The sequence below is a fragment of the Fragaria vesca genome, linkage group LG3 (assembly GCF_000184155.1).
Source record: "Fragaria vesca subsp. vesca linkage group LG3, FraVesHawaii_1.0, whole genome shotgun sequence".
Taxonomy (NCBI): domain Eukaryota; kingdom Viridiplantae; phylum Streptophyta; class Magnoliopsida; order Rosales; family Rosaceae; genus Fragaria; species Fragaria vesca.
Genome location: NC_020493.1, coordinates 5,188,316 through 5,214,931, shown reverse-complemented (window position 1 = coordinate 5,214,931; position 26,616 = coordinate 5,188,316). Strand labels below are relative to the sequence as shown.

General features: G+C 38.5%; 5 protein-coding genes across 6 annotated transcripts; 3 read left to right on the top strand and 2 right to left on the bottom strand.

The window, feature by feature from the left end:
- Positions 1-2,427: 2,427 nt before the first annotated feature.
- LOC101294158 (wall-associated receptor kinase 2-like) lies at positions 2,428-5,845 on the top strand. Its single transcript, XM_004295420.1, has 3 exons — positions 2,428-3,361; positions 4,136-4,309; positions 4,463-5,845. The coding sequence occupies exons 1-3, from the start codon at positions 2,428-2,430 to the stop codon at positions 5,689-5,691; spliced, it is 2,337 nt and encodes a 778-aa protein (XP_004295468.1). The 3' UTR covers positions 5,692-5,845.
- A 6,002-nt stretch (positions 5,846-11,847) lies between these two features.
- On the top strand, positions 11,848-13,868 carry LOC101298580 (gibberellin receptor GID1B-like). The gene is made up of 2 exons (XM_004293658.1): positions 11,848-11,914; positions 12,529-13,868. The coding sequence occupies exons 1-2, from the start codon at positions 11,876-11,878 to the stop codon at positions 13,525-13,527; spliced, it is 1,038 nt and encodes a 345-aa protein (XP_004293706.1). The 5' UTR covers positions 11,848-11,875; the 3' UTR covers positions 13,528-13,868.
- A 3,109-nt stretch (positions 13,869-16,977) lies between these two features.
- On the top strand, positions 16,978-20,233 carry LOC101293865 (ananain-like). Its single transcript, XM_004295419.1, has 3 exons — positions 16,978-17,299; positions 18,923-19,118; positions 20,014-20,233. Exons 1-3 carry the CDS (start codon positions 16,978-16,980, stop codon positions 20,231-20,233), a joined length of 738 nt encoding a protein of 245 aa, XP_004295467.1.
- Positions 20,234-20,408: 175 nt separating this feature from the next.
- LOC101292672 lies at positions 20,409-23,555 on the bottom strand. Of its 2 annotated transcripts, none has more exons than XM_004293638.1 (2): positions 23,323-23,555; positions 20,409-22,562 (listed from the first exon to the last, which is right to left on the bottom strand). In XM_004293638.1, the coding sequence occupies exons 1-2, from the start codon at positions 23,347-23,349 to the stop codon at positions 20,565-20,567; spliced, it is 2,025 nt and encodes a 674-aa protein (XP_004293686.1). In that variant the 5' UTR covers positions 23,350-23,555; the 3' UTR covers positions 20,409-20,564. The 2 variants fall into 2 exon arrangements, with proteins under 2 accessions (XP_004293686.1, XP_004293687.1); XM_004293639.1 differs by having other exon boundaries at positions 23,384-23,476.
- A 572-nt stretch (positions 23,556-24,127) lies between these two features.
- Positions 24,128-25,261, bottom strand: LOC101293571. Its single transcript, XM_004295418.1, has 2 exons — positions 24,839-25,261; positions 24,128-24,781 (listed from the first exon to the last, which is right to left on the bottom strand). Exons 1-2 carry the CDS (start codon positions 25,259-25,261, stop codon positions 24,128-24,130), a joined length of 1,077 nt encoding a protein of 358 aa, XP_004295466.1.
- Positions 25,262-26,616: the final 1,355 nt, after the last annotated feature.

Sequence of the window (26,616 nt, the reverse complement as noted above, 5' to 3'; positions counted from 1 at the left end):
CCACTTCCAAGTATTTTGAAAAAAACGCTTCCGCGTTTCCAAATGTTTCGCTTCCACGCTTCCGCTTCCGATTCCATGCAACATAATGATTAAGTCATTGGCTAGTTTAAATATTTGCATCCATAGTTTAAATTAGCCGTTACCTTTTCATGAATCATGAGTCACGCAGTCCCTGGAATTTTAGCAAATATTCTCTAGTACCTCATTTTGTAATACATTGGTTTTCTTCCCTACGCAGCCTCGCAACTATCAGCGTTGGTCTAGACTTAAAGGGGACCTTCTACCCATGTCCAAGCCTTGCCCAATTGATCCAAAAAATGCTTTGGAGAAGAGTGTTGCATGTATTTCTTCATAGGCTTTGTAAAGTTGGTGATACTGCAATTATTCAATTTTGCCTCGTTGAAGTAGAAACTACATAAAAAGGAGCATGCCTGATCTCTGGTATACTTGAGGATCGATAGCTGCACGGAATCTTAGATAGTGCCACTGGGCCTTGAATACCTTTCTATCCACAAACTTGGAGCCTAGGAAACTGTTTCTATAGAAATCATAAAGCCCGTACGGAAGGGAGGTGCGGAAGGTTTCCCAGCCCATAATTTATAATTTATGCAATAAATGGATAAAGATTCCCAAAATTCATTTTACCTTCTTGAAGTTAACTTCATTTAAGTTGTTGTAGCATCAAAAAAAAAAAAAAACTTCATTTAAATGCTCATTCTCTAAATTTTGAAAATTTACCCTCTAAATTTTTTAATTTTCATCTGTTTTAACCATTTTTAGAGAAATTTTAAATACACATCCCAAATAATTTAATACACATCCCTATTATTTGATATTTCAAATCAGATTTGATTGGTATATTAAATGACTAAAAGAGGTATGTGTAATACAATTTAAATATTAAAAACAAACTTATATTTCGAAACTAATAATGTGAAATATAAACCAAATTAAAATATTAAAAATGAAAACTTATTTTTGGAAACTTAAAAAGTGAATTAGAACAAATTAAATTTTTAAGATCGAGAACTTATTTAGGGAAACTATTAAAGTAAACAAAAAAATTGCAAGGAAATTTGGATAATCAATTAATTTCTTTTTTCTCCATAAAGATTCATAATTTCCAAGTTTGGAGTGTTAAAGTGTCAAACGATGTAATTGTTATGCATATGAACACCTATTTCGTTATATTTCATATATTTTCATTTTCATCTAAACACACTATTCATATATGTTTTTTTCATCTTGGTTATCATTTTCATGTTTAAGAATTGATTTGAAATGAACAATGAATTTGTAAGAATTTCTCAAGAACTAACACAAGTAATAGATATGAACATCTATAAAATGTTAATTTATATAAATATATACTAATTATACAATAATAATAGTGTTAATATAGTCACATAATATGATATTTCATGGATTTTTAGATTAAGGGTATTTTAGGTATTTTGGGTTGTGTATTTAGTAAAATATCCGAATAAGAAATTAAATAAGTGATGTATTAAGAAAGTGATGTGTATTAAGTTATTTAAGGTGTGTATGTAAAATTTTTCTTTGCTAAGATTGTGTGAACGTTCTTGGAATGATATTTTTGAGACACTATTGTGTTAGATTAGAAGAAAATGGATATCGTCAATATGTCGATTGGCTGTAAATCATAGGAGTTTCCATGACTTTTCCAAGTACAGTAATGTACACGTAATCAGTATAGTGTTTATAATATGATTTTATCTGTATCATTAATCCTTAATTATTTATGATTTAAGACACTGAAAGTGAGCTGATACAAGCATCTTCATACACCTAGATCGACTTATATTTTTCATTGTTGTTTCTTTCAATTATAAAGATGAGTGTTTTATATGCATGGATTTTGAGGGGTCAAAATTAGTACCAAATGAGTATTTTCACTTTGATCGATGAGCTGATGAAGTGCTCATGCATAAATTAGTACGTATAAACGCACTAATTTATAAAAGACCATAAATTAACGTTTACTTCACATGCAGTCGTGCATAAGCTCTGCCAAAATAATTAGACTCCAATTAATAAAGACCAGGCATATGAAATAGTCTTGGTCAATAACAGTTAGTTAATTACCTAATTAAAATACCAATCAAGTTTTTGTTTTTTTTGTGTGTGCAAATTGCATTTTTCCAACCTAACTACCCGGAAATAATTAAAAAGAACCACCTTAACTTAATATAGAGTGGACGTCGTTGCAATTATTCCACAATGACCTGTACGTGTGAACTGTGAAGGCAAGTCGATCAAGTCGTTCACAATAAGCCTCCCCAACTCCCCAAGATAGTACCCGGCTGGTCTTCGATTCCTTCCAACTGCATATAAATTAAGTCGACCGAGCTCTCTAGCACTTATCATCTAAAACACTCGATCAAAACGAATTAAGCGAGTAGCACAATGGTCTTACACCGGAGAATGCTCATTTCGCAGCTGATCTCATTGGTAGTGGTGGCCATAGCTGCAGTAGCAGTAGCCAACGAAGCCCTCCCGCCTCCTCAAGCCCTGCCTGGATGCTCTGGCCACTGTGGCAATCTCACTGTTCCCTATCCGTTCGGCATAGGCGACGGTTGTTACCTTGAACCTCGGTTCAACCTCACCTGTAACGAATCCACCCAACCTCCAACACTACTCTGGGGGGAAGGTATTATTACTACTAACATATCCGTGCTCGAAGGTGAGATGCAAATTCTGGCTTACATAGCCAACGATTGTTACGACCAACAGGGATATCAAACGGAAGCCATGAGGAATTCCCCACTTCTCTGGGTTAATCCTCCGTTTACCATCTCTGGTACCAGAAACAGGTTCGTCGCCGTTGGCTATGACACATATGCCATATTTACAGGGTACCGTCATTACCCGAATGATCATTCTAGGTACGTAGCCGGGTGCATGTCCATAAGTGACAGTCTTGACAATACTACTACTGCTGCTGGTAACGAGTTATGCTCTGGCATTGGATGTTGCACAACTTCAGTCCCTAACGGACTCAAGAATCGTACTATCGAGTTGAACAGCTACTACAACCATACCTACGTATGGAACTTCAACCCGTGCAGCTACGCTTTCATTGTGGAAGAAGGCAAGTTCACATTTAACCCGACTACAAGTTTTCAACAACTCGACGACACTGAAATGCTTCCTATGATTCTTGACTGGGAAATCGCGGACGGGTCATGTGCTCAAGCTCAAAAGAGGCCGGATTATGCTTGCAAGGCGCATAGCGAGTGTGTCAACCGGACCATCGACATCAACACTAAACCGACTGGTTATTATTGCAAGTGCAAGCAAGGCTACGAAGGGAATCCATATCTCCCAGATGGTTGCCAAGGTGCGTCATCCTTATCTATCACTGATAAGGGGTTCTTTCTTCTTACTATAATAGAATATAAATATAACTTATTTTAATGATGTCAATTGTAAGTAATTGGATTCCCATATATACAAGAACTCTGCCTAAAAACATTAACTAATTAATCATTTTATTATTTAAAATTGTGAAAAACAAATGGGAATATTTTATTTTAGTTTATTTTTATCATATAAAAAAAGGAGAATATTTTACGGTACCTTCATGTATATAATATTATCATTTACAAATCTAACAACAAAAATGCTTTCATTATGGTAAATATAGTTATTGTTTAGGTACTTGTAGTTCTAGCCCTTTTAGTTGCAATTACTTCATATACGACATTTTTCAAGGTTTATGAACAAATAGTTGTCGATGTGGTAACTTGGTTTAATTATATGTAGATATATAAAATTGATGTTATAAATTTTTGTCAATGTTGTAAATTAAGTTCATTCAATTGTAAACTTAGTTCAATAAGTTGTAAAATTAGTGTATAGTATATATATACTAAGGTGCTGTAGACGACCCCAAACAAATGTAATATGTTGGAAAACTAAAACAAACAATTTTTTTTTTTTTCGATTACTGATAAAAAAAACAAAACAAAAAAAAACAACATAGCACCTACAACAAAAAACCTGTTTGAACACCCCTTCCTAGCTAAAACAAACAATTTGCTTTTCAAATGTTATATATAGCATTCAATTTCGCGGCTAAAATTGGTTATCTAATTTATCTTGAATTTATCAGATACTGATGAGTGCATAGCTCCAACAAACCCCTGCAACAATGGAACGTGCACAAATACAGTTGGAGGCTACACTTGTTCATGTAACAAAGGTTTGACTTTCAGAAACGAAAGCCCTAAGGGTTGCATACCGAACCCGTCTATATCAAAGAACAAGTCCCTGAAAGTTGTTTTGGGTATGTTCTACTGTACAAGCTACCTATGATCTGAAACGATCTTAATTCCTTTGCAAAAAAAAGTCTTCGTTTTTTTTTCGTTTAACAATTCCGTTGCGAAAAAAAGTCTTCATAAGCAAATTGAGTTTTTCAGCTAATTGAATTTGTGTGTAGGTGTCACTCTGAGCTTCGTAGGGGTATTGCTCTTAACATTTTGGATATACTGCGGACTAAAGAGAAGAAAGTTCAAGCAGCTCAAGGAGAAGTACTACAAAGACAATGGTGGCTTATTGTTACAACAAAAATTGCAGACCTACGAAGGGCATCAAGCAGCCAAAATCTTTACTATAGGAGAGCTCAAGAAGGCAACGAACAACTTTGATGACACTGAAAAGATTGGAGAAGGAGGCTACGGATTTGTGTACAAGGGAACATTGCCAGATAACAAGGAGGTTGCCATAAAGATGTCAAAGATTGATGCTCCCACGACCCAAAGCGACCAGTTTATCAACGAGGTGGTTGTTCTCTCTCAAATCAACCATAGAAATGTAGTGAGACTCTTAGGTTGTTGTTTGGAGACCAAAACGCCTCTGTTAGTGTACGAGTTCGTCAGCAATGGCACACTTTATGAGCACATTCATAAGAAGAATGGCAAGGGACCTCTTTCCTTTGCGTTACGAATGAAGATAGCAGCAGAAACAGCAGGATCCCTAGCATACTTGCACTACTCCACTTCCATGCAAATTGTGCACCGAGATGTGAAGGCAACGAACATTCTACTAGATGAGAATTTCACAGCCAAAGTATCCGATTTTGGAGCTTCGAAATTGGTTCCCGAAGATCAAAACCAATTGTCTACTTTAGTGCAAGGGACGCTAGGGTACTTGGACCCTGAATATCTTCAATCACACACACTGACGGAGAAGAGTGACGTCTATAGTTTCGGTGTTGTTCTTGTGGAGCTCATAACGAGTCAGGTGGCAATTTCTCACCAGAAGCCTGAGGCAGAGAGAAACCTAGCGAACTCTTTTCTGATGTCGCTGGAAGATAACAACTTGGATCAGATTCTTGATCTTGAGATTATCAAAGAGGGAAGCTTTGAAATAGCTGAACAAGTTGCCCATCTCGCCAAAAGATGTTTGAGTTTGAAAGGAGGGGATAGGCCTACCATGAAAGAAGTAGCGATAGAGCTAGAGGCAATATTGGCAGTTATGGCAAAGCACCCAGGGGGAAAGCCTGACTCCTCCCCGAAAGAGACCGACTACTTGCTTGCTCCGTCACCTTCAAATGCTTACAATGTTGATGTTAGAGGTGATGAAGATGAGGTCATAACCAGCATAGATTACGACCAGAGTATGCAGAATCAATCCCAAATGATGAAGCCTTATGACGGCGGGCGATAGTAGCCTCTCCTTTGTGATCGTTTCATATATTGCATCAATGCATTGTTCAATTTGTTCTTAATTTGCTTTGTGTTTCTTTTAAATGATTTGAGCTAAAGTATATATGTACATGGTACGTGCTTCTCAAAATAAAACGTAGAGTATCAATGTCTCATAAGGCAGGTGATGATGTGAGTTGATTTATATTTTCTTTAATTTGGCCAAATATTTGACTTGTAATTTAACTAGTTGTGTAACATTTTTTCTTTTCTGAAATAAAGCTGGGGAACATGCATTAATCTTTTGTATATTGAATTGTTCCTAGTTTGCTGTTGTTGCTTTGCTTGCTTTCATAACGAGGATATATAATTGGCATGGTCATGTATCTCTTGCTTTCATAAGTATTAGTTTTTCACCCGTGCAGATGCACGGAGGATCAGAAAATAGAAGATGTTTCACTTGAACTGCTCCACTTAAAGTGAGATAAATCAAATAATCTTATTTTCTTTTGTAGATAACTGCTCCATGAGTACATAACCTGTACAGCTGAAACCGGTTGCGTAGAAACTACGTTGACTCGTTTGGTACACTACTACAAAGTTCCCCGATGGGGCCTGACCAATAGCCACCCTTAAGCATAAGTGGGCTTTATGACACCAAAGTTTGACAAGGGTGCCTTTATTTTCTCTTCCACAGTACATCAAAGGGTAATGGGTGAAATAGTCCTAAATGTATTGTTATAATAAGCCACTGTTGGTGACTTGGTGAGACGTAAGCCACTGTTGTGGATCTTCAGTGGGATAAATTTTCACTTTCGTTATCGATATCTCATCGAAGAGAAAAAAAAAAAAAAAAAACTTTAGTTACAGTATTGGACTATCTTGGTCTCGTTTAATTTGTTATTCTAATAAGAAAGAAAAGCCGGGAAAATTCAAAAGTGAACGAATACAGGGTGCGCACGGCAATGACGGCATTGTGTTTGGCAGTTTTGTTTGAGTGGTGGACCTGGTGGTGGTGTGGCACGTGCTTGGCCACCTCTCAAATACGACAACTCCATGCTGCCATGCATTCATAGAAGCAGTAAATATTATTCTCGTTTTTTACTAAACTTTTTACTCAAATTTAATTTTAGAGTGGTGTTATTGACACACTTTATTTTATTTTTTTATTCACACACCTCTTTTTATTTTTTTAATTCCATATTGTTTACAAACTACATATTCTACCATTTTGTTTTGATTTCTATTGACACACACCCTTTTATATCTATTAGTTTTTTACCCGTGCAAATAAAGATAAGTGTGAGCAGTTAATTAAGTTTACCGTATTATACAGTTATTCGTCTTACTAATCAGTAGTTTGTATGATTATTTATTTATTTAATTTGTTTTGATTTTGATTTTTTATTTATTATAACAACTCTGATTTTTTATTTGTATTAGTTGATTCATTAAGGGTAACTACGGAAGTTCATAATTTAGTGAAGCTTTTGAGAGCCTGGCTTTATAGTAGTAGAGATATTTAAAGCAGTGGATTAGGTAGTTTGTAAACAAAATCAATTAAAGTAATGAACAAATAGGAGAGACTGTCTATGAATAATAAAAACAAGTGAGAGTGTGAAAGTTAACTCAAGAATAAACCCATCACATAATAAAATTAGGGTAGTATTCATTACTTAACTCAAGTTTACGTGGTACATACTAAATTTACAAGTTTCAAAAAAGAGACAATGCTTATGTCCATTTCATATCTTAAGTTTATATAATAAGTGTTGTAAATTGTGTAAGATCATTAAATTTGTAACCTATTGTTTTTAGCATTTCTCTATTGTATGCTTATATTTAGAAGTTTAGTCAATATGCATAATTTCGTTCGATATGAAGCATTGAAGCATACAACAATTTCATGTATGAAAGGAACTTCGAGTCCGATCAGACTATTGCCTACCTGTTAGTTGAATACTCGAATATAACAAACATAACGAGAACCTCAACTTTTATGTAATGTAAGGTACAAATTAGAAACTATAAAACTTTAAATACTTCAATAATGTGGTATTATTAATCATATAATCATGTAATTCACTATGAATTCATCCGAGAAATAGCCATTTTCACCAAATATGATTCAAATTTCATAACCATTTACAGAATTACAGGAAAACACATTTGACACAAATCTTTTGGTAAATGAAGAAGCGTGTTAGGTAAAAAGAGGCCAACTATTTTCCACACAACAATTATGACTATCCCAAGAATCTTAGAAAACCAACGGCAAAGAGGTTTCCCTGCCAATGTGCTTCTCTCCACAGTGTACCCATCACTTCACTTCCCTCCTCCTTTTGTCCTTAAAAAGCTTTCCCCTGCTGTCCTACAACCCCAAATCCAACGGCCCAGATCTCCCTGCCTGCCCCCCCCCCCCCCCATCAAATGTCCCCTAGGAATATCTAATCAATGACACCCCAGGCCCAGAGGAAAGAGCCTAGCACGGGAGCCACGTGTCGAGCTTCAATGGCTATCACGGTACCCCAGAGTTCATCGTATCGGAATTACAGGTTTCCCGATAATGCGACAAAATTCAAAGGCCCGCGTTAGAATTTAATTTTCTGTTAATTTTTTTGTTTGTTTTGGGGTTGTTATGCTTGGGCCACAGGCTCTGACAAAAGACGTGTCGTCACGCGCCTCCTTTTTCAGCTAGCGGACAAACAGCGTGTCTTCGTCGTTCGTAGGCTCGTGATTTGAGCCTTTGAGGGCCGTGGGCATGTTGGTACTTTTTCGAACCCGGGTTTTGACGGAAAAAGTCTAGACGAGATAGGGATGGCAATAATTTCTACCGGGGCGGGGCTGCATTGAATACCAGCACTAGGAATCGGGTACTAACGGGGAACGGTATTGTGATTCTCATCTTCAAACTCGTCTCAATAATTCAAAGCATTGTGTCGAAACATTTAATAGAACTATAAAATATTTTTATGGTCTGTAATTCTGGATAGATAAGCCTACAATAATCACGTTGTATATTTTGTACGAATGAAATGTTTTAGCTTATATCTTCAGCATAAGGAGGTCTCGATCCTGTTTTGTTAAAGGACAGGCTTTGCAAAACGAGTAATGTGTCTTGAACTGATCAATGAGGCGTACTAGGAGGGAGGTTGCACCAGATGCTTTAGAAAACAAAGCTAGCACCGGCCCTTGTCTAGCGGTCAGAGTCGGTCTTGCCACCTTGCGTGCGGCAGACTTTTGTCTCATCTAATTATTCACTCAAAAGCAGTGACAGATCTAAGATTGAGATTTAGTCTAGGCTAATTTACTCCCCTTAAATGAATTTTTCTTTTGAAAACAACAGTTAAAAATAACTAGGAAAAAATGTAGAAACAAGAGAAATGGAAAGCAGGAATCAAACGAGATATCTTTTGTAAACAAAAGTTCAAAAGAAAACAAGGAAGAAAATAACAGAAACAGGAGAAAGGGAAAGACACGAATGAAACCCATGTCATTTGGGGGGGGGGGGGGGGGCGCGGGGCAAATAATACTATGTCATTCGCTAAACCAACTGAGCAGCCAAGCAATTGATTACAGGATGCATACATACTGGTATAAATTTCAGATTTTTGTCTAGGTTGCAGCCTATGCAGCCCACGAAGTAGATATGCCCCAGCTCAAAAGTAGGGATGTCCATTTTAAAATGTGTTTATTTTCACATTTATTTGAGGTAATTCTATTTTATTCTCATAGTCGGTTTTCATATGATTACAGTTGACAAGAATTTTTCTTAAACTTTTAACAAGGTTTGTTTATCTCGTGATGCATACAACACGTGTGACATTAATTACTGTGTCATTAGGCAACATAAATCGGGTAGTGCATTGCCTTTTATTATGATGTTTATCAAATCATCGTAGTCACATCGCAATTAGGAGCGAGTTCGGAGGCCTCACCAGTTCTGGGTATGATGGTTGTGGAGGATCTCGGGGTAACCTCCTCTGCGTAAGATGGTTCTGGGATGTTTGTTTTTTACATGTTTAGGGCATGCTCATCCCTGTTGTTTTTGCTCAACTTTGGTTATGTTTTAGCTTTGGTGTTTGCTTTATTTTGGTTAAACTTCATAGTAGTTTCATTTAGGTTGCTTTCGAGCTATCTAGCATGGTTTCATTCTCTCGGCCCTTGCGGGCAGGTTATGTTGTAATTACCATTTTTCTTTTTGGTATGAAAGGCTTCATGTACATGTTTACAAAAAAAAAAAAATCGCAATTTTAAGACATTAATTCGATAAATAATTACCTAGTATTCTTAAAATAGTGTGGGTAATCCCACTATTAGCTCGATTTCTCCTCGATACCTTCCTAACAAGTATATGAGATTGTATATAATTCGAAAAATATAACTTATATTCTTTAGAATATTTCAATTTAGGTAGAATGATATGTTTTTCATTCTAATAATTTTTCATTTATTTGTTGGATGCATTGCATTGTTTTGCATCTTTATAGTGCTATTCCGAACTATGTATTTATTTTCAGTAAATAGAAATTGAATAAATTCAATGCCTCATAATATAATTCAAAATTTATTGACAGACCAACGATAATCAAATCAAAGTCTTGTCCATGAAATCTAAATCATCAAACCTTTATTCAAATAAATTTTAAGATCAAGCAATAGTTTGTTTACAAATGAGGCATTACGCCTTCATAACTGTCTTAGAAAACATTGATCTTCACTTTTTTTTTTTGGTTACAATTGATCTTCACATTTTTAGACGATCCCTTATCATCAGTTTGTTATTGTGACATAAAAGAAAAATGTTACGTAATCTATTACATATCATTACAGTAATTGAACAAGTGCGTCAATTAATTTGACATGAGCAATTTAACCAATAGGCACAATGCAGTTCTCAACATAGAATAATATCAAGTAGAAGAAGCACTGGCGCCTCCACACTCTTGAAAAAAAATAGCTACCAAACACATTGGTTACGTGACAAAAAAAATAAGAACAAATATTACACTGATATTTAGTATCACAATAGAAACTAAAAATATTATGTCGTACAATACACACACACACACACGGAGCCATTCCAAAGAGGACGTCCACACAGCCCTTAAAGTGCGGACGTTCCCTTCGTTTTCCACCGGACGGCTCAGACAACGGCGCACCTCCACCTGAGCGGACACCAGCGGCGTCCCCGATCACTTTCTCTTCCTGGTGAGATCGATTTGAAGGTCTGGGCAGCAACCTCCACCCAAAACTTAAGACAAGATTGATCTCGCCGGAAAACTGAAATTCGGCGGACTCGCCGAGGAAAGAAAGTGATCGGGAACGCCTCTGGTGTCCGCTCGGGTGGAGGCGCGCCGTCGTCAGTGCCGGATGGTGGAGAACGGAGGGACGTCCGCACTTTAAAGCCGTGCAGACGGACGCCTTTGATCCAAACTGTATATATATAATTATTTGTAACTAATTAAATGCGCTGATAAATGTGACATGAGAAAAACTACATATGACTAGCAATTTAACCAATGACGCACAACTACTATCCAAGAAAAAAAAATCAATATGGAGTGGCAAAAACGTCTACCCCCTGAACATATAGACAACGACAAGCGATAATAATTACCTGACAATAATCCATTGTTAAAAACAATTCATCACAAGAGTTTTCAACAAATTGAAAATTTCAGACCTCATAATCCACACCGGTAAGAATAAGACAGAACAAAGAAAACGTTGAATAACTTTCCGCACGCTAATTGTCACTCACTTCCGACTCACATATTACCCAAAAAAAAACACAAGTTCATAACATCTTCTTAAAAAAAAAAAATAATAAATAAAAAAAAAACAAAGTTCATAACAGAAAACCCACAACTATTTGCACGTTACAAGTAGGAGATAAACACATCATGTCTTTATTTTTTCCGTCGGTTGTCATTCTAGCCTTGTTTTAACCCAAGCGTCCCTCCCCTTCTTCTTCCCTGTTCAGTTGACCCAAAACGACGAATCCAAAAAGAGGACTAGTCCTTTGGTTTTTTACCCTTTCCCCAGACAAAACCCGTTAACCCCTTCTACCCACCTATTATGACCTATAAAGTGGGTGTCTTGCTCTGGATCATAGTTCGGTTGTAAAAAGCTTTTTTCTTCTGTTCTGTCGTGTTGAGTTTGCTTTGCTGAGAGAAACTGAGAAAGAAAAGAAGAGAGGTGTCATGACTGGTAGTAACGAAGACAACCTCAATGAATCCAAGGTGTTTTACCACCCTTGATCAGTTTTAGTCCTTCCCTCTTGTTTGGTTTTCTGGAATGAATAGAATGATTTGCCTCATGGGATTATCCTAATTTTGTTCAAATTCTATGGTTTTGCCTTATTGGGTTTGCATCATTTTGGGATAAAGGCTGAGCTTGATTTCTTCTTCTCCTTTGGTTTGGGTGGAGGGGTTTGAATTCTTATTCATGCATTTTTATTACTCTTACTTTCGTGCCTAGATTATCATGGTAATTATCTTGGGTGAGTTGGGTTTTGATGCCTCTTTCTTTTTTCTTCCTTGTTCGCTCCAAATTTTCTTGTTCAGGAAATTGCAAGGTTTTGATAAGTTTGAGTTCCCATTTGGTATAAAGTTTTGTAGATTTTCACTGAAATTTGAGGGGCATTGGATGCTAATTTAGGCCTTGTATCTTCTTTTTTGCTTTTTGTCTCAAATTCCTCTGCTGGCCTTGTTTGGGGTTTTACACTTGTAAGCTCTTTCCTGTATGTTTGTGTTTTTTCTATATGCATATGAGAATACTGTATAACCAATCTAAAGAAGTACCCCTTTCAAAAGTTGTTCCCTCTAACCCATCTAATCTGTTTTCATTTCTCCAGAGAGTTGTTCCACTCAATACATGGGTACTCATCTCCAATTTCAAGCTTTCCTACAATCTCCTCCGCCGCTCTGACGGAACATTCAACCGTGAGCTGGCGGAGTTCCTTGACCGCAAAGTCCCTGCAAACACCATCCCAGTTGACGGTGTCTTCTCCTTTGATCATGTCGACAGAAGCACCGGCCTACTCAACCGGGTTTACCAAATGGCCCCGGCAAACTATGCTCAATGGGACATTGCGAATCTTGAGAAACCCTTGAGTACCACTGAGATTGTGCCTGTCATAATCTTCTTCCATGGTGGAAGCTTCACTCACTCCTCGGCCAACAGTGCTATCTACGACACTTTCTGCCGCCGCCTTGTGAAAACCTGCAAGGCTGCTGCGGTGTCTGTAGACTACCGCAGATCACCTGAACATCGCTATCCTTGTGCTTATGAAGATGGCTGTGCAGCTCTCAAGTGGGTTAAGTCAAGAACATGGCTGCAGAGTGGGAAGGATTCTAAGGTTTATGTCTACTTGGCTGGAGATAGTTCTGGTGGCAACATTGTACACCATGTTGCTGTGAGGGCAGCTGAGGCTGAAGTTGAGGTTTTGGGGAACATTCTTGTTCATCCAATGTTTGGTGGCCAAATGAGGACTGAATCTGAGGTTAAACTAGATGGGAAGTACTTTGTAACTGTTCAAGACCGTGATTGGTACTGGCGAGCATTTCTACCTGAAGGAGAAGATAGAGACCACCCTGCATGTAACACATTTGGCCCCAGAGATAAGGGGATTCAAGGGCTCAAGTTCCCCAAAAGTCTTGTTGTTGTGGCTGGTTTGGACCTTATGCAAGATTGGCAATTGGCTTATGTTGAAGGGCTCAGGATTTCAGGGCAGGAGGTGAAGCTCGTTTTCCTCAAGGAGGCGACAATTGGGTTCTACTTCCTGCCTAACAATAAGCATTTCTGTCGTCTAATGGAGGAGATAAGCAACTTCGTCAAACCTGACTGCTGTTAATTGCCTCTACTCTCCACTTAACTTAATCATCCATACATGGCAAAAAAGCTTGACTTTTTACCATAATTTGCAGTGATCATCATCGGTATGTAGTTGTAAGAGTATCCCATCTAGTATTACTAACTATTTATTCTGGGTAACTTAGGAGTTCTGGAGATAGTCCATTCACTCCATTGTCGTTGTCTCCATGTCCTCGGAGTTGCAGTTGCGTATATGCATCGCTTGAGAAGACCATCTTCGGCCAGCAGCTCAGGAGCATCAGAACTCGTTTATGCTATTTCGGGGGAAGATATATCCACCATTGATAAAAGCTGCTTATCCTCGAGGGTAATGCTTGGTGGTTTGTTGATCATCAAATCTGTTTAGTAAATGGATTTTCTTGTACTAATTTCGGAACTGGAAGATCACATCTTCTACTTGTTATGTTTATAAATGGTAGTAGGGCTTAATTGTATCTTCCATCTCTTTCAGTTTCATTGCTCATTTTAGCTCATGAAAATCGCCAGCTACTTCCTGTGACTGAAACTAAATCTTCACAATGTCTCATTTTTTGAGGAAACTACAAGTCCATATCCATGGATCTCTTCTTTGACCAAACGAGTAATGCTTTTTTTCCCCAGTGTTGTCTCTTTGCGTCTTTATACGTGACACAATCAGAGATTGCATGCGTGATTTGGGTGCCTATCTATTCCATGACTTTATGCATTTTGTTTTTTCCCTGTGAATAATTCTTGTAAATCAAACAGTGATAGTAGCAATTTGATTTACACATTCATCAAAAGAGTAAAAACCTAAAATAGTACATGAACTATTGCGAAAGGTATTTTTTGGTACTTACAAATTTTTTTTACTTGAAATATGGTACCTCAAGTATTGCTTCGTTACCTGATATGATATATCCATTAGTTTTTCCGTTAAGTTCGCCTACGTGACATATATTTAAATGGTATAAATACCCAAAATACCCAAAATGGTACATAAGCTATTGCGAAATGAATTTTTCGATACCTGTATTTTTTTTTTTACCTTAAATGACACCCCAATATCTAATTATATATGATTGATAGGGAAACCGTAAACATAATAAACATATTATCACTATAATTCATAAATATATTATATTTTTCTTTATAAACATAATATTTATATATATATATTTATATTATTTCTCTTATGAGCAATTTGCTTATAAATAATTATAAATATATTACGTCGTTACTACATATTTGACTTTCTTAATTTATAAATAGAATAAACTTGTTGATCTATTTTTATGTAAGAAAATATTTATGGATAAAATACTAATAATAATATGTTTATGAGTTTAATTTACATAAAACTAATTTAGAATTTTTATTTGGAGTAAAAAAGTTTATAGGCACCAAAAATTGTCTTTCATAATAGATTAGCTACCTTTTTGGGTATTTACCCTATCCAAATATATGTCACATAAGCGAATTTAACGGAAAAATTAACGAAGGTAGCATATCAGGTAACAAAGCAATACTTGAGATACTATTTCAAGTACAAAAAAAATCGTAGGTACCAAAAAGGACCTTTCGCAATAGTTCATGTACTATTTTAGGTTTTTACCCTTCATGCATCAAACTATGAGAGGAGCTACTGTAACCTTTACTATGAAACAGTGAAACGAGGGGATAGGTAGCTGGTTCAAAGAGATTAGCAAAAGTACATAACCAGTTGATCCAGCCTTGTACATAATTAGCAGTTATATAAACAATCGGATATAAAGTGTTTCATAGCAAAACCACAAAGACCTTGTGGAGCACCAACCCCTCTGCGGATTCGATTCTCATGTAGCCACCCTCTCCCACTGCTCTCCCCATGAATTATTTTTCACTAACCAATATTTGATGTGCCATCCTCACACCATGGTCCAGGACGTTCCACATTCTCCAGAGAAGACACCGGCCAGTACCACCGGAGTATAATCTGAAGTCCCTCCCTCCACTGTCAACCATAGCTGATCGAGACTGGTTGCATAGAAAACGTTTAGTAATTCCGTCTCGCTGTTGAATTCTACGAATGTATACCATATATGTGATTATACATGTCCAGGTTTAGCGTTTCAGAAGATAGGGACATCAAATTTCAGAACTCAGCCTCAACACCTAATAAGTACTGGACAAGAGTTTAGCAAGTCGATACACAGGCGGTTAGTATAGCATTTCTGAAAACATCATTTTTGGTTCGTAATTCCTAAAAGAAAATTACCCACTAGGTTGTTTTTGTTAATAACTCATAAGACTTGTTTTCATTTTTTGTTGTAGATGCGAGTGGAGTGGACAAATATCAAATACATATATATGAAAAGTATTAGCCTTAATTTCTAGCTAGATAAATCAAAATAAAGACACAAAAAGGAAATCGATCAATGGCATCCTCGAGCTCACACCGGCAACTTACACCAGTTTCAAGCAGCCTAGCATCCATAGAGACATAATCTCCATTTCTTCAATACTTGAATCTTATCCCAATATCTAGTAAAGACAGTAAACTCGTACTCCTCAGTGGTGTTATGACGTTCAGGGCCCCTGACTTCAATCACAAGATGATAGTTGAGTCCCTCTACCATTTGCAGCTCCGCCCGGACTATGCCGGTGAGGACCAAGTTCTTCAAGCTTTGGAAGTTGATTTCCGAGATGGCGAATTCCACAATCTCTTTTACATCAGGATCAGTGGCAGGGTTTGGAATCCGCTGATAACCGCCTGTGTCCGGGCCATCTAAATTTATAGGTTGAGTATTACCACCAATGAGGAGAAGAGCAAACAGTACAAGGAGATAGAGAGGATTATGCATTGTGATTTTTGGTGGAACAAGTTATTGCCCGAGAAAAGAGACGAGTATGGGAGCTAGGGTTTTATACGAGATCGAGTAAGGGATTTATACAATGAGCTAGGGTTTTATATATATGAGAGTAAGGGATTCGATCGACCTTTCGTTTCACAAATTGATCGTATACGCTCTTTGGATCTGAAAGATTACTATAGGATTTGTTTATTGATTGGTGCAAATCTCCATGATCCCAAATCTATTTTACCACAATCAAGAGATAAAATTTATTCTACCAAATTTTACTCGTGATTTCAGGAAAAATACAAAAAGGAAGTAAGACAAAATTTATATATCTCGATTCTGAAAGATATATTTTAATAAACTACCAAATTTTCCTTCTTTTTCCTTGATTTCAACCTTCGCATTCTCTATTTAGCCAGATGATGAATTGTTCACACAACAAAGCCTCGTTCTCTTTGGTTTGTCTGATGACTATGATCACCACAAGCCTCCTTCCAAAGAAACCATTAGAAATAATAGTATTATGTATCACCTTGCTAGGGGTTTTGACAATATGCGAAGCGTCCTCCAGCGAATTACTGTCTGGTGAACCAACTAGTCCCATGAATATCTCCCAAAAATTTGAGCAATGGATGGCAAAGTACCAACGTGTTTACTCGAACAGCTCAGAGAAGGAAGAACGTTTCGCCATATTCCGGAACAACCTTAAGAATATCAATATATTCAACAGCAGAGGGGCAGAGAATTTCACCCAACGCATCAATTCATTTGGTGATTTAACTGATGAAGAATTTCGCTCCCGATATCGTGGCTCGTTCCACATTCCCAACACCACCACAACCTCGAGCTCATTTTTCAAGTACCAAAGTATAAAAGATGAGGATCTCTCTGATGCAACTGTGGACTGGAGGAGGGATGGAGTTGTCACCAACGTGAAGAATCAGGGAGAATGTGGTAAGGACTTCTCAAAGCTTTAATTTACATGCATGCTTTTGTACCTATGTATATTACATATTGTTTACACCTAAATTAATATTTTACTGGACAGTAATTGTCTATGTGAATATTAGTTAAATTTATGGTCCACGTCATACAGGCGAGCCCGGAATAATGGGTTTACAAGTGATGACCCGCTAGGAAGTCATGCGAGCTGGACAGTCCGCGTACGAACGGACTCCGCATAACAGACTTTGCGTACAAGAGGTGTTTAATTGCTGGGGGAACACCTCGCCCCGACTTAGCATCGTACCCCAACTTGTATATACAAGAGCACGTGCATGGCTTGTGGTCCTTTAATTACATAAGTATCTCGACGACATCTTGATGGAATCTCGCTACGACTTGAAAGCATCTCGACGGCATCCTGACTCGACAAGCATTTTCGCGCTCGACTTGAGATATTATCATCTTGCCCTTGATTATATCTAGTGGTGCACGTACAGTAGGCTTTCAAAGTCTCCCACGAATGCATGCATGTTTAATTATTGGAGGGAGATATCTTTGAGCTTATAGCCCGCATAGACGATATCACATAGATGATTAGCATGCAAAGAGGTTGCATGTGAGATGGACTCCACACGATTGGATTTCGCATGCAAGAAAGTCGGGCTTCATACTTCGCCACCGCATGCTTGATTGGAGAGAACGTCGTCATCTTGTCTTTAATTGGATAAAGCATATGACTATAGTACGTGCATGGCAAGGGTTCTTATCCCATGCAATAGTTATCCAATAGTCATGTGAAGCATATCCAAACGTGAAGCATATGATCACTCCTAATTCTAGTTGATTAAGGAGATATACATGCAAGCTGTGCATATCTGTTTTGCATACACGTCCAGAGTTATAGTATTTCAATTGAAGAAGGGGACAATTATCCATGCTTGGCTTGAAGGACAACACGTGCATGTGTTGCTTGCATAGGAAGGGGTTGGTTCTGTTCCTTAATCATGTATACATGATACGTATGCACATCTAACAGGATAAACTTAGAAGGCCTTTAGGTCTCCACGAAGTGATTTACATCGCCTACGCCACGTTTATCGTTGAAGACTCCTACAAGTCTTTGACATGCTTTGGGCCAATACCTGTGGCCCTAAGTAATTCTATATAAAGAAGTTCGAGCAGACTCTCTAAGCACACAACAAACAATACAACAACTCAACTCTACAAAATACAATACAATTCTCGACCTAGTTGAACCTCAGACGCTCCCCGGAGCTTTCCTTCCGTTTCCCCGTACGCTCTCCGGAGCTTTCTCTTTCTTTTTTCCTCTCCTTCCCAATTGAAGCTCTGCTCGATCCTACATCGAGTATCGATATTGTGACGCTCAGGCGGACTACTTTAAGTCCTTGCCCAGTACGCAAGGCGAATCTGAAGAACCCTGCGGTGGAGTTGGTGCTCTCTCCATCCTCAGTCGCTTGATTAGAAGCAGAAGGCTAAGCGCACCCCGTTACTACAACCATTACATTCCACGTCCTCGCGGTGGCACGCCCACAACAACTAAAAGAGACTTTGCACGCCCAGACTTACTAGTGTGGCCAAAACACATATAAATCATTTGTATTCTGTTTGTAGTTAGCAGCTGGGCTTTTGCAACAGTAACAGCGTTGGAAGGGATTGCCCCATATATTACAGATAATAAGTTTATGAACCTATCTGTGCAACAACTTATAGACTGTAGTAAAAGCTTCGGCACCCATGGCTGCACCGGTGGGTTGCCATCCGATGCCCTAGCATATGTAGCCGCAAAAGGACTGGTTATTGAAAACAGGTATCCATATCAGGGTATTGAGAAACAATGTGATTCCTCACTAGAATCATCTCCTGAATTAGGGATACATGCTTTTAGCACTGTGCCGCCCAATGATGAAAAGGCTCTAGCTAACGTTGTGTACAATCAACCGGTTATATGTTGGGAAAGAAGTGGCTGCCTAATACAAGGCCGACAGATAATTAGTTATCCCAGGATCTGACTTTCCCACCCCTCGTGTGATTTGCGGAAATAGTAACAAAAAGAAGACATAATATTTAACGAGGTTCGGCAATATGCCTACGTCCTCGGGGCAGCAGTAATACTTTCTTCCACTATACTAAATAATAGGATTACAAGAAACACTCACACTAGACTAACTAAAGTGGTAACACACCTCTCTCTCTCAAGAGGAATTTTCTTCTCACTAATCACTCAAGTGAGGATCACACTACAACTATCGCAAACTCTCTCTATTTTGTTTGTGACTCTGCCTTGGGTTGTTTTGCTGCAAGCTTTCATGCCTTTATATAGGCAAATGGTTTATGCACAAGCCATGCATTCCATACGTAACATGCAAGGGAAGAAAAGTCAAGTTTCTTCCATGATTCATGCTCGATGTCTTCATGCTCATAAATGTTTGTCTTCCTCCATCTTCAAAGATTGCTGCCACCACCACTCTAAGCTTATAGCTTTGTTTCTTACCTTTCAAAATATACTGCACCCACTTTGCTATTCCTATAGCAACAGCCTTGTTTTCATTGAATGGGTCACCAAGGCTACAGCAACAAATGCTTTCCTCATGCAGTAAACACCACATGAATTTCAACCTCCAATTAAGGAGGGACTGACCCATCATTATAGTCATACATGCAGTGAGCAAAGCATTTCAATACTACGGTGGTGGTTTTTTCAGGGATGCAGATGGCTCATGTGAGAATAGTACCCTCAGTCATGTCACTGCAGTTATAGGGTACGGAACAACCATACGAGGAGTTGATTATTGGATATTGAAGAATTCATGGGGCAAAGATTGGGGTGAAAATGGCTATATGAGAATTCTTAGAAATCCTGAGAATAAGCCTGCAGGTGTTTGTAATCTTGCGGTATATCCTGTGTATCCTTCTCTATCTTGACTTTTGAGATAAACAGCAGTGTTATAACGAAGCCTATTGCATGTTTGCCTATGTGTTCTACATCAATGAGAGAAGAAAATGGTTGACAAATTGGACTAGTATATAGAACTGCTATATATGGAGCCAAATTAAGCCAATTGAAGCTGCACCAGAAAACGGTGAAAGCGTAAGAGATGATATACAAAATCGAATACGGATTACGGAGATAACATCAGTACACTATTATTACGTACAGAATACAAAAGAGGAAACATATGTTTTTTCATAAAACGATGTTTTATTCATATTCACACCACTGCATGCACACGATCGAAGCAATCTATATCAAGCTTCATTTAGTATAACTAGTGCCAAGATCCTTTGATTTCTGTACCATTCTAACCATTGAAGATGTTTCATAAGCACCACCTCGTGGCAATGATGCTGGACTCCCAAATGGAGTGGCACCTGCAGAGACACACTGCTGCTGCTGAAAGGTACCCACAGTGGAGTGTGAAGCCTGAGCAGCACCAAAACTTGCAGAGAGGCATGAAGTAATTGTGTCACCCCTAGTTGTGGCTCTCTGCAGTGAATGAGAGCTCATTCCCGAGAGCGCATAAGCGCGCCCGGTGTGTGTATACAAATCCATGGTTGCCATTCTATCCATGACTTCTTGAAGCTCAGTTTCAAGCAAATTGCTAAGACCATCCCCAGCTCGGGCTGCTGGTGTTGTTAAGAGAGATTCTCTTCGTTTAGTCAAAATGGCCCGTGCAGCCTCCAGATTTCCATTCTCTGCCAACCCTTGTGCCTCTGCTATAGTTTCAGAGACCAAGATTCTATTGCGCTGGCGATCAACCTCCAAAGAGACTACTTGATGTGTAGGGGAACAAACCTCAGGTCTCAATATCTCAACTAGCTCACCTTGCACCTGGGTTAACTCATTTGAAGCTAGATCCCTGTACACGCATGACACATCTAACAATGAAGTTTTAGTATCTGAAGTTGAGGATTGTGGAACAAAGAGGTACACCAGAAATTGTTTCTCCTCTTCTGCATAGAGACTCCCAACATCAACAACACCTTGCAGGTCCTCATCAGATATAGTTTTGATATATCTCCCTGATGGAATAGCTACTATCTTCACACCATGTGATGCTGACCTTACTGTTAGGCGAGCTTCCTGAGCCACAACACTGAGCAGACCACCAATGCACAGAGCAAATGAATCTTGAATCATGCCAACTGATTCGATAAACGAAAAGGTGCCACCTGATGCATTAGATATAGCATGCATAGTATTTGGATCATGGTCGCTGCCAAACCCAAATGTGTGAACTGGAATTTCATGTTGCATGCAATTAGAGCGAATTGAATCAGGCAATTGGGCCAAGAGTTGGCTTGAACTATGACAGTAAGTATCCATGCCATCGGATAAAAGCATGATGCTAGCAACTGGGTTCCTCTCCCTTCGTTCTTCAAGGACCCGAGTTCCTATCTCGAGTCCTGCCACAATGTTGGTCATGTTATCTGGTCTAAGAGAATTGACAGCTCGCACAGCATTTTCACGGCCTTCAACAGACATTCTTCTTAGAGGAAGGACTCTTCTAGCAGTAGTTGAAAATGTAACTATTGAAAGTCGGTCTGAAGGCCCCAAGTTTTGTATGATAAATTTGACAGCGCGCTTCACAAGGTCAAGCTTTAGGCCACACATGCTGCCACTTATATCCAAAACTGTCACAAGGTCGATGGGGGTACGCCCCTGGCCATCAGTATCTTGAAGAGATGGTGCACAAATGCTGACAAGAACAGGATATCGCGGATGAGATTCTGCAGCTGAGATAGCCAAGGACTCGGTCTGAATCTTAATTGTTACAGCCTGGGGGTCATTGGATTGCATTGGTGAGGTGGACAAAAGAGGTTCATCATCAGAGAAGCTAGATGGCTCGGGAAAGGCTTGGTGTTGCTGCATGAATGGGAAGGAAGGATAGTTCCAACTGGGTTGCTGATATGAGTACTGATGATAAGTCTGATGGGGTGACTGACGCGGCTGGAATGAGAATGAGATGTTGGGAGAGTTCCCACCCAAGTTATTATGTTGAGGGAAATTAACACCCCATGGGTGAGGGGGATCACCTGAGTTGTTATGTTGAGGGGGAAAAGTACTAGTCCAGTTTGGTTGGAAAGGAACATTTTGCTTATCCCATATTACTCGGCAAATGGGGCAACAAAGATTTCCATGCTGAACATTCTGGACAATGCAAGGATAGTGGAAGGAGTGGGAGCATTGAGCAGTGAATATGGCTTGGCCTTTTGGGGCTGCCATGCTACTCAGACAGATGCCACAGTTGTTCTGCACCAACACATGTAAATAAATTTAAATCAAACACAAATGAAAATGTTGTGCAATCATATGTGCACAGTTTCCTCTCTTAAATCACACAAAAGGAAAATGCTTTATCAGCAAATGAACTTTGCATGCTACATTTGAACAGAACAAAGAATAAAGGATTATGTGCATCAGTACAACATGACACAACCAGATCATCAGTCAACAATTTCGTTATAAACATGACAGAAACATATCTTGTGCAACATGGTAAGACATTATCATTTATCAAGCACGGAACATCAACTGCATTCGATTAGAGAAAAGGGATTCTACAACGTAGATGAACTTCTGTGCATCAGTACAGCTTGACACAACATTCATTCAAAATTCACAACTCAAAAGTCATGATGAATATGACACAAACTATCTTATCATTCTTATGTAACATCTTATCATGGTAAAAAGGGCAACCAGATTATGCATACACCGTGGTAATCTATGATCTTTTCACTATAAAACTATGCACACACACTATAGCAATTAAGAATTACACACTTCCAAACTACCAAATATGTCAAAAAGGCAAATTTATAAACTGAAAAGGGGAGAAACCTATTTATACAGAAATATTCCTAACTACAAGATTCATAGTATATTCTCATAAAAGTATTCCAGACCCAACCACCCCAAAAAACAACAATTCATAGTCCATGGACTTCACAATCTGCTTGATCGGTTCTGCATGCCAGTTTTCACAACAAAGATCAAAACTTTTACTCACTTGATCAGATGCAGACTGAGAAGACATGGTGTTCGGAGTATTCAAAAAAGTCTTTACGCACCAAAGACTACAAAACAGAAGGAGAAGGATCCGAGTGGCAAGGTTGATGCTTCAGCTTCCCGAACGCAGAGGCAACTGAAATCGATGATTCAACAAAACAGGGAGTTTTTACAGATGATGAGGGTCTGAGCTTTGAGGATCAAGAGATGAGAGTCAAGCAAGGTGAAGATGGAGAAGAGGTCTGTGCTTTTTTGAGTGAAATGAAAAGTCGGTCAAACAGAATTGGAATACAGAGGAGACTTTATTTGGCAAAGCTTAGGAAGCACGTCTGGAAATGAAATCAGATTATTATATTGCTATATTATTTTAGTTTTTCTTTTTTTAATTTCCAAAACATTAGGTATAGATCAGAAATTGGAGAGCCTATTCAGCGCATCCGGGTGCGTCGCGCACCCGAGTGCGCTGTATAATTTTCGCAGAAATTGATGTGAATATGTGTTAAGGGGCATCATGCCTCTGATCGTTTCACTAGTAAAAACCAGGCCAAGGAATGAACATGGATAATTTTCCATTTCTGTAAAGTGAAAGAGTGTAATTGGTAGAACTAAAAACAAGAATGCAAGTAAAAAAAGAACAAATTGGACTGTAACAACAAGGAGACCCAAAATTTCAACGGAACAGAGAAGAAAAATGAATAAACGCAGTAGAGAATCAAATATAAAAACTTCACTAAAGATTCATGCAATGCATACAAAGAAAGGTGACAACCAACAGAAATATAGAAACACAATTAACCAAAAGAAGACTAAAATGTATCAGCCTGTTGTTTTGGTTGGAGGCCTGTATTCTTTGATTTTTCTACCATTCTGAGCATTGCAGGTGTTTCATACGCACCAACGGGGGCACCAAACATCACGGGGGCACCCCGTAGACCACCTCCACCAGCAGTAGCAGAGGCACCAAAAGTTGGTCCTGCGCTGTATAGAGAACCAGCAGCACCATAAGCCGCGGAGCCACCAGAAGAGAAACCAAAAGCAGATGGGCAACCAAAAGCCGTAGAAGCACCAAAACCAGCTGTGGCACCAAAACCAGAGGAGCCACCAAAAGCCCTAGAGGCACCAAAACCAGCAGAGAGACATGATGTATCTGTGTCACCCCTAGCTGTGGCTCTCTGTTGTAAATGAGAGCTCATTCCTGAGAGAGCAAAAGCACGCCCAGTGTGAGCATACGACTCCTTGGTTGACATTCTAATCATGATCTCTCTAAGCTCTGTTTCAAGCAAACTGCTGAGACCATCCCCAGCTTGAGCTGCTGGTGTTGTTAAGAGAGTTTCTCTTTGTTGAGTCAAAATGGCCCTTGCACCCTCCATATTTCCCATCTCTGCCAACCCTTTAGCCTCTCCAATAGCTTCAGCCACCAAAACCCTGTTCCGCTGCCGATCAACCTCCAAAGACACTTCCTTTTATGCAGGGGAACAAACCTCAGGTCTCAGTATATGTACTCTCTCACCTTGCACCTGCATCAACTCATTTGAAGCAAGATTTTTGTACACGCATGTCACATCTAACAATGGCATCTTAACATGTGAAGCCGAGGGTAGAACTGATAGGTAGACCAGAAACTGTTTCTCCTCTTCTGCATATATGTTTCCAATATCAACATCACCTTGCCGGCCCTCATCAGAAATCTGGCTGACATGTCTCCCTGATAGTATTGACACAATCTTCACCGCACAAGATGCTGACCTTACTGTGAGGCGAAGTTCTTGAGCCACAACACTGAGAAGACCACCAATGCACAAAGCAAAGGAATCTTGTATCATTCCAACTGATTCAATGTATGAAAAGGTTCCCCCTGATGCATCAGAAATAGCATGCATAATGTTTGCATCATGGTCGTTGCCAAATCCAAATGTGTGGACTGGGATTTCATGTTGCATGTCGCTAGAACGTACCGAAGTAGGCAATTTGTTCAACATTTGGATCGGCTTGTGACAGTAGTTGTCTTGGCCATCCGATAAGAGCATGATGTTGTCTACAACCACAAGAGCAAAACACTTAAGGATAAACACATATATAGATACAACTTATACAAGATCATATACACCGTAGGTAGACCGAGAGCTCCGAGGATAAGGGATCTTCTATGCAGCACTCAGTTACCAAGCTCAGATGGAGAGAGACTCATATTGGCGTAGTTTAGAGTGTGCATAGGGACCTCCTTATATACTGCACTTTGGATAGCTCAAACTCTGTCCATCAAAGAGTTTGAGTTCCACTAGAAAACAATAATATTAGTCCATCTCTATTATCTTGTTTGACAAGATAATTTAATTGTATCTCATTACTTATCTAACCATTTCATTTAGATAAATATATCATGATAATGTGCTTTTAATCCCACAATGTTTATTCTGCATATATTATGGAAGTTGTCATGCCTTAGGACTCAACATGCTAAGTCCATTCCAACATTCTCCCACTTGGACTAGCATTAGAGTCTGTAACAAGAATCCATATTGAGTTCAGATATAACACTGTTCCTTTGTGCACTTGAGATTAAAATTTCACATGTTTGATACAAACATCATCAGTCTGTCATCACAAAAGAGAAATGCCGGATCTCCAGAAAAATTGCATTCATTGAACACAGTAACTTAAAGACCACCAACACAACTCTAAATGTAATACATGACCAATCAGAGATGATAGAATTGCCAAAGTGTTTCCTGATGAAAATGGTGATAATCAAACACTTAAGCAAAGCAGTCCATTCCTTGGTTCTGTATGCAAGAACCTCAACACAAACTTTCAAAGAAAATTTTCCTGTGATCCTTTAACATGCATAATGATGCAGCAGATATATATATATATCACATATACATAATTTCTTTATAAGCAAAATCACTTATCACAATTCTTATAGCATGCTTAATGCTCATAAAATTCAGTAACCTTACTGTAATCAAAAGTCTGAACTTATTCATTTTAACAAAAGTGGCAGAATGCCAAGCTTTTAAGCTCAAGATATTTAGTCTAGAAAACTAATAAACAATAAGCAGTGTAAACAATGCTCCCACTATTCTCTAGCTATCTGAAAATCCATAATGGACTATAGTGAGAACCACGAAGTGTAAATAATCAAGTGATTCATGATATGCTCAATTCCAAAAGACAAATGCTCTTATAGTAAATGACATGAATTTGAATTGTGAAATATTCTCCCCCTATATATTATATATATAAAATATTCTCCCCCTATATATAATATATATAGAAAATATTTGTCTAAAGT